We start from the raw sequence: 13,974 nt of genomic DNA on the forward strand, positions 1-13,974 counted from the left end.
ACGGAAATAGGTCAAGAGCGGAAACTGTCGTTAAGGAGACGCCATTTTGGCTCCTTTGGAATATTAGCGTCAGGCGAGTTTTTGGCGCGCGGGCGGAGCCGAAATGGAGCAGATTCACAGCGAAATGTTCCAACTGTAAATTGAGACGGCATACTGTCACGTGAGTTTTGTTTACATCCGCCAGAACCTCATCTGCACGTGTAGCGATAGGTAAGTTCTCCCCCTCAGTCAATATTTCCACGAAGCTAGCTAGAGTTAGCTCTACTGGGATATTTTGACTTTGATTTTAAGCCTGTACTCATAAACAGAAGCTAGCCAACAGCATCAGTTGTATTTTTACGAAACAAATATGCCCCCGGGGTGCTGCTAATCTCTCCGTTTGTGAGAGTAGAAGTTAATTTGGACCTCAGCTGAGTTTTTTGGTGGTTCCTCCGTCAAAATCACGCTTACATCTTAATCACCGTGTCACGTCAAGCTAGTTAGCCGCACTATCTTAACACCCTATCAGCGATAACAGCAACAGCTTCCGATTCGGAAGTTAGCTGGGAAATGAAGAAAGGGGTTATTACACCTCTTTTAAAGCACATCAGACCAGATTCATTATTCACAATTCTTTAAGAAAAAAATCCTAGTGCAAAGAGTTGTTCCTAGCGATGACGATCTAAGAACATTTAAAGAGGAACTGTGGGGATTCCCACAAATTAGGACATTTGGAAAGCTGTAATACGACCTCCAATTCAAATGGGTTGAAGAGGAGACGTCAGGATGCAGGGCTGGAACAAAAAGTTCTTCCCCAGATCATCACTGGAGGTGTGAGATCACTGGCGGATAAAATGGACAAGCTTGGACCCCTGATCTATCAGAAGTACGGAAAAATGACTCCGGGAACAGCTCTAACACCTGGTTAGTAAAAGGTGGCATGACCCTGGACATTTCCCTGGACATTTCCCTGAGAGAATGCATCTCTGGGCCATCAGCTAAGCTGTTGCCAAGCAACAGAGACAACAGACCAATCAATTCATGGTGATATATAAAGATTTCAGCCACATCTCTTTATGCTACACTTCAACTTTCCTTATGTGTGTCAGTTTGTTTGTTATCTGGAATAAAAATTTAATTATTTAAAAAAACCCTGAGCTCATCCCGTTTGTTTGCTAGCCATCTGACATTCCCTTCAGTATGGAGGGAAGACCTGACCTGTACTGGACTTAGAGTCCTTTTTTTGCTGGGGCTTCGGTTGACATTTGCAAAGCTTCATTAGCTACAGCCGGTTGTAGACGACAACTCATCACAACGGATGTTGAACGATACAAGGAGAATCCACTCGAGCAGCACGGCTTTAAACCAGCACCGGAAAACATCAGAAGAGGACACCTTTATTTCCGCCTTTTACAAGTCTAACCGCTGACCTAACTGTCGCCGTCTTGAACGTCTCTGTTCCTCTGAAACGACCGCTAAGGCAGCACATTAGTTCAGACCTCCGTGTTGTTATGGCTTCAGGTGCCTCATTCTGTCATTCAGATGAATGTTTGGCTGAAATGGTGATTGATCACCCATCTGGACTTTTTAAGGTTACTTTAAAACACGGAACAGGGACACACACAGAAGAACATCCATCTCTTTCTGTTCATATATCATAAAAAGTCCCACACTTGGCCCATCTGGGCTTATCGGCAGTAGATTAGTGTCTTTTGATAATTGCTAATTTAACCCAACTATTTTTTTATGAACTAATCTGTATCTTGCAGACTACTATGGCTACTCCGAACCCCGTTAAACCCTTCAGCCCAGAGGAGACCCAGCGGATTCTGTCTCATTTACAGCAGCCTGCGGTCTTCCTGAACATGACCCGCGGCTGGCCCGTTCTCCACTGGACCGCAGAGCATCTGTCAGGCTGCCTCGGAGACAGACGCGTCAGATTCAGACTCGGGAGAAAAGAGGAACTCAACGGTAAGAGCTGAAGATAATCCAAGTACCAAAAAGATCCAGTACAGGCTCAGATCAGGCTGGATGGCAAAAGAAAAGTACTCAGTTTCTTTAGAGTGGCGCTTTTGCTCGCTCTGGTGGACGAGCGTGATCTTGGGAGCTGTAACGGAGTAATTTGTCACAGAAACTGTCTCAGAATAAACCAGATTATACTTGGCTCTGAAATACATTAATCCAACTGGTGTGGCTAAAGGTCTGATGAAATAAATTTCCATTTTTCAATTTCAGTGTTTTCATAAAGCTCATTATGATTTCTCCGCATGTGTGTTGAATCGCTGAATCAGTGAGCAGATCCACGGGGGGATATTTGTTGCTTTGATCCACTTTTCTATTGGCGTAAAATGATTGCCTGCAGTCTTGTACACTTTATCACCAGAGCTGATGAGGCTTTGGAGGCTGTTTGTGATGTGATTTATAAAGCCACATAAGCGCTAAGATTTAGCTTTTCTTCTGAGCCTCGGATGTAAAAGTCTTATTTTCCGTACTGTTTACCAAAAACACACAAAAACTGGTAGATATTAGAGCCAGTTTCATTCATTATTGATTTTTACTGAGTGTAGCAACAGTATCTCAGAGAGGTCGAGTCGTTCAGGTGTCAAGATTGTGAGGAATTAATGCTCGAGACGCGGCCAAAAACCAATATTTGACCGTCGTGATCTTTGGGCTCTCGGGCAGCACTACACTGAAATTACACGCTCAGAAACACTTCAAAAAGCTGATGCCAGTGAACATCGGTTATGGCTGCGTCCACAAATGTAAGTGAAACCTCTGCCAGGCAAAGACAGAACACAGATATAGACCAGATCCAGAGACACTGCTGTCTTTTCTGCGCCTGAGCTCCTTTAAGATGGACTGAGGGAACGTAGGAAACTGTCCTGTGGTCTGATAAATCATGAATGCAGTGCAGAGGGACTTTTATACGCACCGCGAGCTCAGAGCTGACAACCTGGGCCATATACTGCATTTACACAAGTGTTTGATTCATTTATTACAGGGTTGTTTTGTTTAGTTTCCCCATTTTCAGAATAAAGTCCAACTTTTTGGTACAAAGTTCTTAAGTTTACGTGTTAAAGAGAGAATTTTCTTGTTCCTGAAACTCTTTCACCAGCTGGTATATGTATGTATATATATATATATATATATATATATATATATATATATATATATATATATATATATATATAGGCGTTTTGTGTGCTGAAGCTGGTTTGACTTGGTCTTAATTATTCAGCTTTAGTTTCGACTCGAAGCTTGAAGCATTTCAGTTTTAATCCTCTGTCGTAGATGTTTTCTTTGTAGTCTTTTAATTCAGATAAAGGGGTTAAAATATTGCTCTTTTCATTTATGTTTCACATTGCAGTTTGATTTTGCTTCCATATGACTGAAAAAGCTAAAGTAACGACTCCTTTTCCTCATAAATGACAGTTTTCAGTTGCACCTGCTGACTGAAACTCTTTTCTTATCTTGGTTTATACGTGGAACCATTTGTTGACTCGTTCGTACGTCACTTCTGATTAAGATAAAACTTTCTGTTAAAGTGGGTGAAGAATCTGCCTTTTCTGTCACACACACTGACACATTTCTGGTAAATTAACTTAAAGTCAGTTGAATTGTTTTACTGAAACAGTTTTTCCAGTGATTGCCCCCATTTTTTAGTCGTTTTCTCTTGCTTTTTAGCTCCTTTGTTTGAGACCCAGTGCTCCTATGTCGAGGCCAAAGTGGCTCAGTTTCTCTGCTGGTCTCAGGGTCAGACGGATGTGGGACCTTTTAGTGAATACCCCCACTCAGAGTATTGGGCTTACGCTGACTACAAGTACATCGCCATGCTGTTTCAGGACCAGCCTCTCATGTTTGAGGTAATCATCATCCTGCTGCTGCACACATGCATCCAAGTCAAATCTGAATTATTAAAGCTCATTTTAGCTGCATTTTCCATGCTTTGGTCCCAATAAGACCTCACATGCTGTCTTAGCAATCAAAGCCACATTTTAATTTGGATGACGACACATTTAGAAGCTGAAGGTTTATTTGAGGATGTGATTAACTCACTTTAACCTAGTTGAAAGAGATTTGATGCATCAACAAATTGAAAACTGACAAATGAAAAATGCAAATTAAACATCCCTCCCCAGTTCTCATTTATATTCGTATTTTCTCCCCTTGTTTTGACATTTTCAATTAAAATCTTGAGCTTCTCCCCACAGCAGCTTAATATTAGCAGCTATTCCTGTCCTCTGGTAGGTAATGACATAAAAGTGTCATCCTTTCTTGAGCTACTGCCAGAAATTTATTTCATTTTTATATGAGTGATATATTTTTATTGGGCATCCACCTGCAATTATTACCTACTGACATTCACGCCTTTGAGATAGGCACAGACAGGCTTTACAGGATGAATGAAGCGGCTTCCAGGGGCTAAATTGACCAGTCTGCCATTTATAGCAGCTTTCATATAGAGTAATAACTTCATTATTCGGGATGATTGTGTGATTGCTTCGTTCTTGGACTCTGACAGCACAGTTTTCCAATTTTGTAGCTTGTTTCCTCAACACAGAGAGCTTCATGATCACTGATTATACAACCTGTCACAGTGTGTTAAAAAGTGGGCTGACGTTTGTGAGTTTATGCGAGAGTTTGAACGAAGCATTTCATAATCGGGGACAAAGTTAGCCGGAACTTTAAAGGGGAACTCCGGTATTTTTAAACCTAGACCTTATTTCTGGCATGAAATGCGTTCATCTGCTCACCGAGAACAGTTCAGAAGATATTTAGATAACTCGCGGTCGGCGTATATCCATATAATGAAGCTAACGGAGGGATTTCTACACAGGCACTCTACTGGGACCACTTCATCCACACGCCCCCCTGCAGCACAGCTCATTCACTCTGGTAAGAACGTCCATCTTACTCAAAGTCGTCGTTCACGTCGTCAAAATCTGATAAATATCCTGCCATGTTGCACAAAACTATCAGCAGCAAACTCTGTGTGAAGTTAGCCGACTGTCACAGAGCACGGAGTGAATAAACTGTGCTGCAGGGGGGCGTGTGGATGAAGTGGGCCCAGTAGAGTGCCTGTGTAGAAATCCCTCCGTTAGCTCTCCTATAGCTGCAAGTAGCCACATAACAGCAGCTATGAGCTAACAGAGCTATAGCACACGTTCATTCATTCATTCTTCTTAAAGTATTGGTGAAATAAAGACAGATAATGCCTTATTTAGAGGCTGCATCCTCTAAGCCCCGTTCACTCCGTTATATGGATAAATATATAAAAAAAACGGAGTTCCCCTTTAATTTAAAAGTCATTAATGGCGTGTATTTGTTGCAGGATGTAAAGTGGTCGGAGTTTGGTTTTAAGGGGCGAAATGGCAGAGAGAGCACCTTATGGATCGGCACCGAGGGGGCCAACACACCATGTCACCTGGACTCTTATGGCTGTAACCTGGTGCTGCAGGTTCAAGGACGGTAAGAAGGATCCGTTGCTGTTTGTGTTTAGATTTTAAGCACCAAAAACCCAGGCTTTGCTGAAGGCTACATATGTTGTTTTGAACCTGCAGAAACAAACAACGTGAAGATATAATGACGTAAAAGCTTACTCACTCGTTCTTATCTAAGCCTCTCTGGTTTATGTTGACACATTTCCAGCCAGACACAAATGCCAACTTTTGTGAGTTTTTGTAAGTTGACATCTGTTGAATAAACTACTTTCTTGGCTTAAAAAAACCTTTCATAAAAAGGGAGAAATGTCAAAAATCACATCTAAAAGCATCTTAAACGACTTCAAGTTAGGTTTCTGTTCCTGTTTTTACTGTTTGTTGGATTCTTCTCGTTTAAAGGTACATTCTGTGCTTTTCTTAAGGTTTTAAGTTGCATTAATAAAAGGAAACACATGAGTATGTGCTGTGTGGTTTGTAGAGATTCTGTGTGAGGTACTGGGCTCGTATTCAGTCCCTGTAGAACCAAAGTAAGAGTTTCCCTCCACCACGGCTGCCCCTCGTCACGTATCCTGTTTGTGATTTTCACGGACAGGATGTCGAGGCGCAGTTGGGGAGAGGAGGACGTCTGGTTCGGGAACCTCAGGGCTGATGATGTGGTTCTGTTGGCTTCTTCAAGCCGTGACCTTCAGTCACAGCTGAGTGTGAAGCAGCCGGGGTGAAAGTCAGCTCTTCCAGATCAGAGGCCGTGGTTCTCAAGCAGAAAAAGGTGGAGTGCTGCGCTCCGTCAGCAGTAACGAGGGCGCTGCTTGTCCTTTTGCCTTTGTGGGTTCTCTCCAGCTTCCTCCTACAGTTTCCTACAGAAACACACACGTTACATTCACTGGCGTCTCCAAACCGACAGCAGGTGCATGATTGGACCCTACAATGAACCGGTGACCTTTCCACTGTGCTCCCTGCCTCTCACCTGTTGAAAGCAGGGATACGGGATAAGTGTGTATGGAAAATTAATGGATGGAAACTTAAAACATCTTAACATATACTAGAAAACACAAGAGCAAGCTCCACTCTGTTATGGGATGATAAATTCCTTTTTGCTCTTATAATCGTTGCTTTTGTTATCAAAGATATGTTCCCAGGGCGTGATACGCCAACGTATTTGGTCCTAAAACTAATTGCAGTGCAAGATGTTGTCGGTATTTTCTGCTGCAGAACTGCTTTGCAACTTCTACAGCAGATCTAACACTGTCAAACTTATTTAAGGTGGCTGATATTTCTCACTGAAAACTAAAATGTAAAACCTGTTGGGGCATTAGTGGCCATGCAAGATAAATTCAGCGCATTATTTCATTGGGCAGCAGAGAGTTAAAGGGGGGTGCTCACTGAGAAATGTCCAATTTAAAGTGACACTGTCCTGTGAAGCTTGTCATGCTGGTGGATTTAAGAGGCAGGAGCTGTAACTGAGCAGGGAGCGGGTTCAGGATTCCATACAAGTGCATCTGTTTTGCAGCACACTGTTTATTGTGAGGTTTTCTGCCTGTTAATCTACTTACTTTTCTGCAACACTGACTCAAGCAGGGTTCAGCTGCTGCTGACACACAGCGTGATCTGTCCTCTGCCCTCTGGAAAAGATTCAATTTGTTGCTCTGCTCACCAGAGAAGGAGGGAGGTGGAGGGGCAAGCTTCAGTATGGGGCACTTGGAGTCAAGAAATAAATGAAAGGGGGAAAAAGACCTGCCTTATCTCACTGTTCTCCTGGAGAGCAGCGGTTATATCTCACTCTTTGTAATTGGGTCTCAGGTTCTTTCATTTGGTATTGATCTCAAATGGGAACGAAATCCAGCTCGAGCTGTGCTTTGACACTCCTGATTAATGAAAACACAAGTGTTGATTGATCCTGTGATATTTTGCCCTGTTGTAGCTCAACACTGGCAGAGTGTTCTTGGGTAAACAATTCTTTTAAGTACTGGTTTTTAATGTTGGACTCCTCAGATAGAAAAGATTCCAGTTTGATATCTATTTAGAGAAACTTATCACAGAATAAATAAGTTTTGGATTGTCTGCTGCAGCCACCAGTATATTTATATTTAAATCTGCAGCATGCCCTCAGTGTACCATGTTATATCCATACATTTAGCTCATTTCTGAGTCTGTTTTTTACGGTTGTTTCTACCGTAAATTAGCTTAGATTTGCCACTTTTAGCAATGATCTCTGCCTGCTCTCAGGTCAAATTTAAGCATCATTTTTGCTGTCTATAGGAAGCGTTGGCACCTCTTTCCCCCCGAGGATACAGCGAACCTTTACCCAACGAGGATCCCCTATGAGGAGTCCAGTGTCTTCAGCAAGGTGGATGTTCTCCATCCAGACCTGACGAGGTTCCCTGCGTTTCAGGCTGCCAAAGCCCACGTTGTCACTCTGCAGCCTGGACAGGTCAGAATCTTTCAAGGTTTTTTCAGTCTTACCAATGATTTTTACTCTTCTTATTTACCACAGTGTCTATGAGGTGATGAATATGAGACCGTCTCCAATGAAAATCCCTTTTTTTTTTTTATATATATAATATTTTTATTACTGAAACAACAAAACAACATGGCCACAAAAACAAATATCTGACTACTTGTGTGTTATACACAGTACAATACAAAAAACCCCATCTCCCTATATAAATAAGCTGTGGGGATGTGGGAACAAAGTATATATACATACAGATATATACACCATCACACAAATACATAAGGAAACGCTCAGTCCAGTTACCATTGACAGCGATGCAGCAAATACATATCAGCAAAGAAAGAAGAGTAATAAAGAAAATAACTGTTAATTTAGAGAGAAAAGGCAACCTTTTTTTTTTGAAAATCCCATTTTTAATCTTCTTAGTGTTTGCAGTTTGGTGTTTTTAAAAAAATTATGGCAATATGTGGTGTGAGCATGACTTCAATATTTCTCAGGATAATCAATACCAACCATGAAGGTCACATAAAAAACGTGAAATTGGACTGACAACCAGATTTATCTAACAGTATAATTTTGTTCAACTTACTTTCTTTGTGGACTTTTAGTGAGAGTTTCCACAGTTATTTGTCTTTGGGCGTCTCTGCTGCACGACTATTTGTGTTTTATGCAGCTCCAGAGCTGATTGGTGTGTCGCCACACCAATGAGAGCAAACGGAGAGCAGCAAAACAACAGTAGAGACAGTCATATCACAGCGAAATAGAAACAGGGCTTCCCAGAAAGAGTTAATCTGCTAAAACAGAAACCTGGCTTTGTCCATGTGTACAAAATGGGACTTTTCCTCTCATGCCGGGAAGAAAATTCACACTTTCAATGCAAATTTATGGAGCGTTCACTAGTATGTGAGTGGAGAAGAGTAGGGTGGGGTTAAATTGTACGTATATGCATACATGGATCCCTCACATATTGACAGGGGTAATTTAAGCCATTTTAAAGTGACATTTTATATAAAAATCCCTTTTTTCTTTTCCTAGGAGGCATATATTAGGTCACCAGCAAGTGAGAAACTACCCTGGCATCTTTTAGTTCCCCTTTATTTGAGAGTTCCTCATTTCACAAACCTTTCAATTGAGGAGCCAGTCGCTCTTTAATTTAACTCCATGTCCTCTGCTAAGCCCCCCACCCCCCCCCCCCCCCCCCCCCCCCCCCCACCCACCCACCCACCCACCCACCCTGCCGGACGGATGAAGCCAGCTTCTGGTGGACATTGAAAGAAGTTGTTCTTTGACTAACTTCATTTGAAATGTTGTCCTCGCACTGAACTCTTTATCATGTCATACCAAATAAAATGGTGATTCGCCAAATTGCTGCAGATTATTTGATGAACTGCTTGTGATAGCGATAAAATTTAATTTCATTGTCCTTAAGCAGCAGTTCAGTAAAAGCAGACTCAACAGTGAGATTTCTTTGTCTTTGTGTCCTTCATAAAACTGTCATTTATGGCAATAGTTCTGATTTGTCTTCTAATTAAAACGAGGCCTCTGCAGTTATGCTGTTAAATAAACTGTCGAAGACAGCAGGCTGAGGAGCTCCTGTTAAAGCAAGCTGCATCAGTCTTCCTGATGTCTTGTCAGAAGAGAAGTAAATGGGGTCAGGTCCAGGCCAGTCTGCTGACTGACACATCAGTCAGGTTCCTGTCATCCGGTTTCCTTTCGAAGTCTGTGAGCTCGACCCTTGCGACTAATTTGTTGTGAAGTCTGAGATCGACTTTCATGATTGTTCTCACATACGTCCTCCATCAATCCTAAATTAAGCGTGAAGGTCCTTGTGTTTGTATTCATCTTGCTTTACCTCGTTTCAGATTCAAACTGCATTGTTTTGTTTCTCAACAGTCAATACGGCAACAATGAAAGCAGCCACGTGTCCCTTCCCTCTGTCTGGCTATACTGATGCTGCTGTAGCATACCAAATACAATCCTGTGGCATACGTAATACCCTCCTGTTAGCATAACAAATACAATCCTGTTTACATACCTAATACCCTCCTGTTAGCATAACAAATACAATCCTGTTTACATACGTAATACCCTCCTGTTAGCATACCATATACCCTCCTGTTAGCATACCTAATACCCTCCTGTTAGCATACCAAATACAATCCTGTGGCATACCTAATACCCTCCTGTTAGCATAACAAATACAATCCTGTTTACATACCTAATACCCTCCTGTTAGCATAACAAATACAATCCTGTTTACATACGTAATACCCTCCTGTTAGCATACCAAATACCCTCTTGTTTACATACCAAATACCCTTCTGTTAGCATACCAAATATCCTCTTGTAGCATACCTAATACCCTCCTGTTAGCATACCAAATACCATCCTGTTAGCATAACTAATACCCTCCTGTTAGCATACCAAATACCCTCCTGTTAGCATACCAAATACCCTCCTGTTAGCATACCAAATACCATCCTGTTAGCATACCAAATACCCTCCTGTTAGCATACCTAATACCCTCCTGCTAGCATACCTAATATCCTCCTGTGGCATACCTAATACCCTCCTGTTAGCATACCTAATACATTCCTGTAGCATACCTAATACCCTCCTGTTAGCATACCTAATACCCTCCTGTTAGCATACCTAATACCCTCCTGTTAGCATACCTAATACCCTCCTGTTAGCATACCTAATACCCTTCTGTTAGCATACCAAATACCCTCCTGTTAGCATATCTAATACCCTCCTGTTAGCATACCAAATACCCTCCTGTTAGCATACCTAATACCCTCCTGTTAGCATACCTAATACCCTCCTGTTAGCATACCAAATACCCTCCTGTTAGCATACCTAATACCCTCCTGTTAGCATACCAAATACCATCCTGTTAGCATACCAAATACCCTCCTGTTAGCATACCTAATACCCTCCTGTTAGCATACCTAATACCATCCTGTTAGCATACCAAATACCCTTCTGTTAGCATACCTAATACCCTTCTGTTAGCATACCTAATACCCTCCTGTTAGCATACCTAATACAATCCTGTGGCATACCTAATACCCTTCTGTTAGCATACCAAATACCATCCTTTTAGCATACCACATACCCTCCTGTTAGCATCACCAAACCCAGGCTGCCAGCTGATTGTAAATTGATTCATAGGTCAGAGTCACTGACTTTTTTTTTTTTTTTTTGGGAAATCAATACTGAATAAAATGCCCCAAACCTGTTTTTAACCTTGTTTCGAACTGTAAAAAAATTTAAGTGAGTTATTAGTCTTTTCCTGTGTTTGTGTAACTAAGTCCTGTCCAGTCTAAGTTACAGTTTGACCTTTGCACCTTTGATGTCGTTGGCCTCCTTGAGTCTTCTGCCGCTGTACGAATGAATAACTTTTAGCTCTTCCAGTCAATATTACAGCTGCTTTTGGTGTCACATTTCCATGCGATTTATAGCTTTTGTGCTTAGATTTGTGTCACTTTACACTTGGAAATACTTCAGTTGTTGAAATGGAAAGGATAGTTTTTGGCATCTTTAGCTGTATCCTACAGGATGACTCCACCTCAGCAAATCATTACTCTTGTCTTGTCAGACCATGGGCCACCAATGAATCAAGATCGTGGCAGACGCCTGGAATCAATACGCCATCTCCTTTTTAATAAAGTCACTTTATGGACCTCTGAAATCATGAAGGGGTGGTTTACGCTGCCATCTAGTGGACTGTCTGTGTCGGCTTCCTGCACAGATTCCTGTAGGCTTTATCTTACAGGCTTTGGAAGATAAAAGTGTTATTTTCATTTTATTTTCGTGCAGGTGCTTTATGTCCCCAGACACTGGTGGCACTATGTGGAGTCGGTAGATCCCATCACCGTCAGTGTCAACTCCTGGATTGAGCTGGTAAGCAAGCCCCATCATCTCCCCTCTATCCTAAGGTCTTCATCTCAAAACCTGAAATGCCGAGACGGTTAATCTTTTTATTCCAGACCGAATATGACATTTGAAAGAAGGTGGCATGCCACTGCCCTGAAAATTCTCCAGCTACCGTTGATCCTAACAGCGATTAGCGCTCCCAGATTAAGGCCCCTGTCATGTTTGAGTAATGAGCAGGTCTGGCTGTAAAAGATTCCCTGTCAGTATGATGAGTGTGTGTGTGCACAAGGAGAATGTGCCACATGAATAAAAGCTCCCCGCTGCCAGACAAATGTTTATTCAAAGGGTTCCTCTTAAACTGTCCCTGCAAGGTCACAGCCACAACAAGCTGTGTGTGCACCAAACCCTGAGATGACCTTGCTGTCATTTAGTGCGATTATACCGAAATGCCGCTCACACTCTCGTGTTTGGCTCTCTGCTCCTGCACAGGAAGTGGATGACGTGGCAAGAGTCAGTGAAGCTGTGACCAAGACGGTTGTCTGCCCACTTAAAAGTGCTGAGAGTGATGACAACACTGACATCTGGCTCAACCCCACTGAGGTAACCAATGACGACTCCCTGATTAGTAGATCTCTTCCCACTAACCAGGTACCTGGCATTCATTTACAAAGAATGAGAATGTGCTTTCCATTGGCTTTAATATAACTTTCAGTGGTTTTATTTCATAGGTATGTCTTCTGACTTCTGATTTGTCATGAATTTGATGACTTTTTAGATATTTGGGACGTTTTAGTTGGAACTAATTTGCAATAAACGGGTAGAAAAGTAATAAAAGTAGTTTTCAAGAGACATTTTTCTAAAGAAAACCGACGACATGAATCTGCATCTCAATCTTATTGGCAAAATAACACAAACAACGGTCATTAAACTGCAATTACTGACTGTTTTCAGGCCAGTCCTGATCAGTGACAGTCCACAACAGTTCGGCACAGAGCTACCATCATATATGGTACCTGGAGTTGTGCTCCTGTTTGCTGACTGTTTGTTGGAGATTTACTTTTTGCATTACAGCACACATTTGCTTCGGCATATTTTTCGATAAGCTGTTGCAACGTTACATCATTTGTTTCTTTATCGAGTTAAAGTCTGGACTCACTGAACCACCCCAAACGGGATTTTCTCATTTAATTTTTGTCTTTTCTGTATGACAGGTTTCGTCTTTGGGGGGAAACAGGAGAAATATGCCTGTTTTTTTCTTATAATCTCATGAGTTTAACTCTTTTCGTGCAGGAAGGAAACGCCTCCCATGAGGAAAACATGCAGTATCTGAACCTGGCGGTGGTGGCATGTGCTCGAAGGAAGCGAGGCCTCGGAGACGCTCGTCCCTTAAAGCGGGACTCAAGTGGACAAGTAAAGATGAACAAAGTCCGGGTTGGGAATCCTGCACCCGTCGGCGTTCCATTTGGACCGCATCTCATCCCCGTGTGCTGTCAGAAAGATGAGCCGAGGAGGACGACCCCAAAGGAGATCCACTCTTCCAGGAACAGTGATGTCACCTCTCAAGAGGCCTGCACTGTTAGCTCAGAGGAAGCTCTGGGAGCTGCTACCAGGCTGCAGCAGGGAATTCATGCATGTGGCGCTGGTTCAGCTCGGGTTAGAACATGTGACTGTGCAGCTGGAACACCAGAGCACTCCTCAGAGGATGGGAAAGCATCAACACATGCAGTCATAACCACTAATGACCTGTTGGACTGTCTGCTCCATCCTGAAGTCATCAGCCGGGTCACTGAGCTGCTCCTGGAAAGACACACCGGAGGTCGGCTTTAATGTTCACCAAAGCAGCGAAACGCTCAAACAAAAACCTCTCGCTGAGACCGAGCTACCTGTCGTGGTCTGATGTCACTTACAGGAGCACGAACCACAGATGTGAGCAAACAAGTGATGAGTCACGCCATCGAGGGGCTCTGACATCTCCTTGTTCTGTTGTCCTCCACATGCTAATCCTGTTTGGGTTTTCCAGAGTGGCAGAAAATGACCGTAATCACGTTAGCATGCTAATAAACCGAATGATATTCCAGGGGCGCATACATTTGTTTCCTGTGTAATGTTTCCCTGTCGTTTAGTAATGAGAACGGTCACCGAACAGTCGCAGTCATGGAGTGTGATGAATGGATCCTGCGTTGGTGCCACACTAAGCAAAGGAAGCACAGCTCCATGCAGGGT

At 42.6% G+C, this 13,974-nt stretch overlaps 1 protein-coding gene across 1 annotated transcript; it reads left to right on the forward strand.

Moving 5' to 3' along the window:
- The first annotated feature begins 58 nt into the window (after positions 1–58).
- On the forward strand, positions 59–13,850 carry hspbap1 (hspb associated protein 1). The gene is made up of 8 exons (XM_072397565.1): positions 59–210; positions 1,749–1,950; positions 3,664–3,842; positions 5,312–5,448; positions 7,677–7,848; positions 11,695–11,778; positions 12,241–12,351; positions 13,042–13,850. The coding sequence occupies exons 2-8, from the start codon at positions 1,755–1,757 to the stop codon at positions 13,576–13,578; spliced, it is 1,416 nt and encodes a 471-aa protein (XP_072253666.1). The 5' UTR covers positions 59–210; positions 1,749–1,754; the 3' UTR covers positions 13,579–13,850.
- Positions 13,851–13,974: the final 124 nt, after the last annotated feature.

Source organism: Leuresthes tenuis, unplaced genomic scaffold (genome assembly GCF_036924035.1).
Source record: "Leuresthes tenuis unplaced genomic scaffold, fLeuTen1.0.hap1 SCAF_12, whole genome shotgun sequence".
In the NCBI taxonomy this organism is placed as follows: Eukaryota; Metazoa; Chordata; class Actinopteri; order Atheriniformes; family Atherinopsidae; genus Leuresthes; species Leuresthes tenuis.

Bases quoted from the DNA above. Each gene is read 5' to 3' on its own strand.
- hspbap1 (XM_072397565.1), top strand. From the start codon at position 1,755: ATGGCTACTCCGAACCCCGTTAAACCCTTCAGCCCAGAGGAGACCCAG. The intron at 1,951-3,663 runs GTAAGAGCTGAA...CTTGCTTTTTAG, and splicing joins GAGAAAAGAGGAACTCAACG to CTCCTTTGTTTGAGACCCAG. The intron at 3,843-5,311 runs GTAATCATCATC...TATTTGTTGCAG, and splicing joins ACCAGCCTCTCATGTTTGAG to GATGTAAAGTGGTCGGAGTT.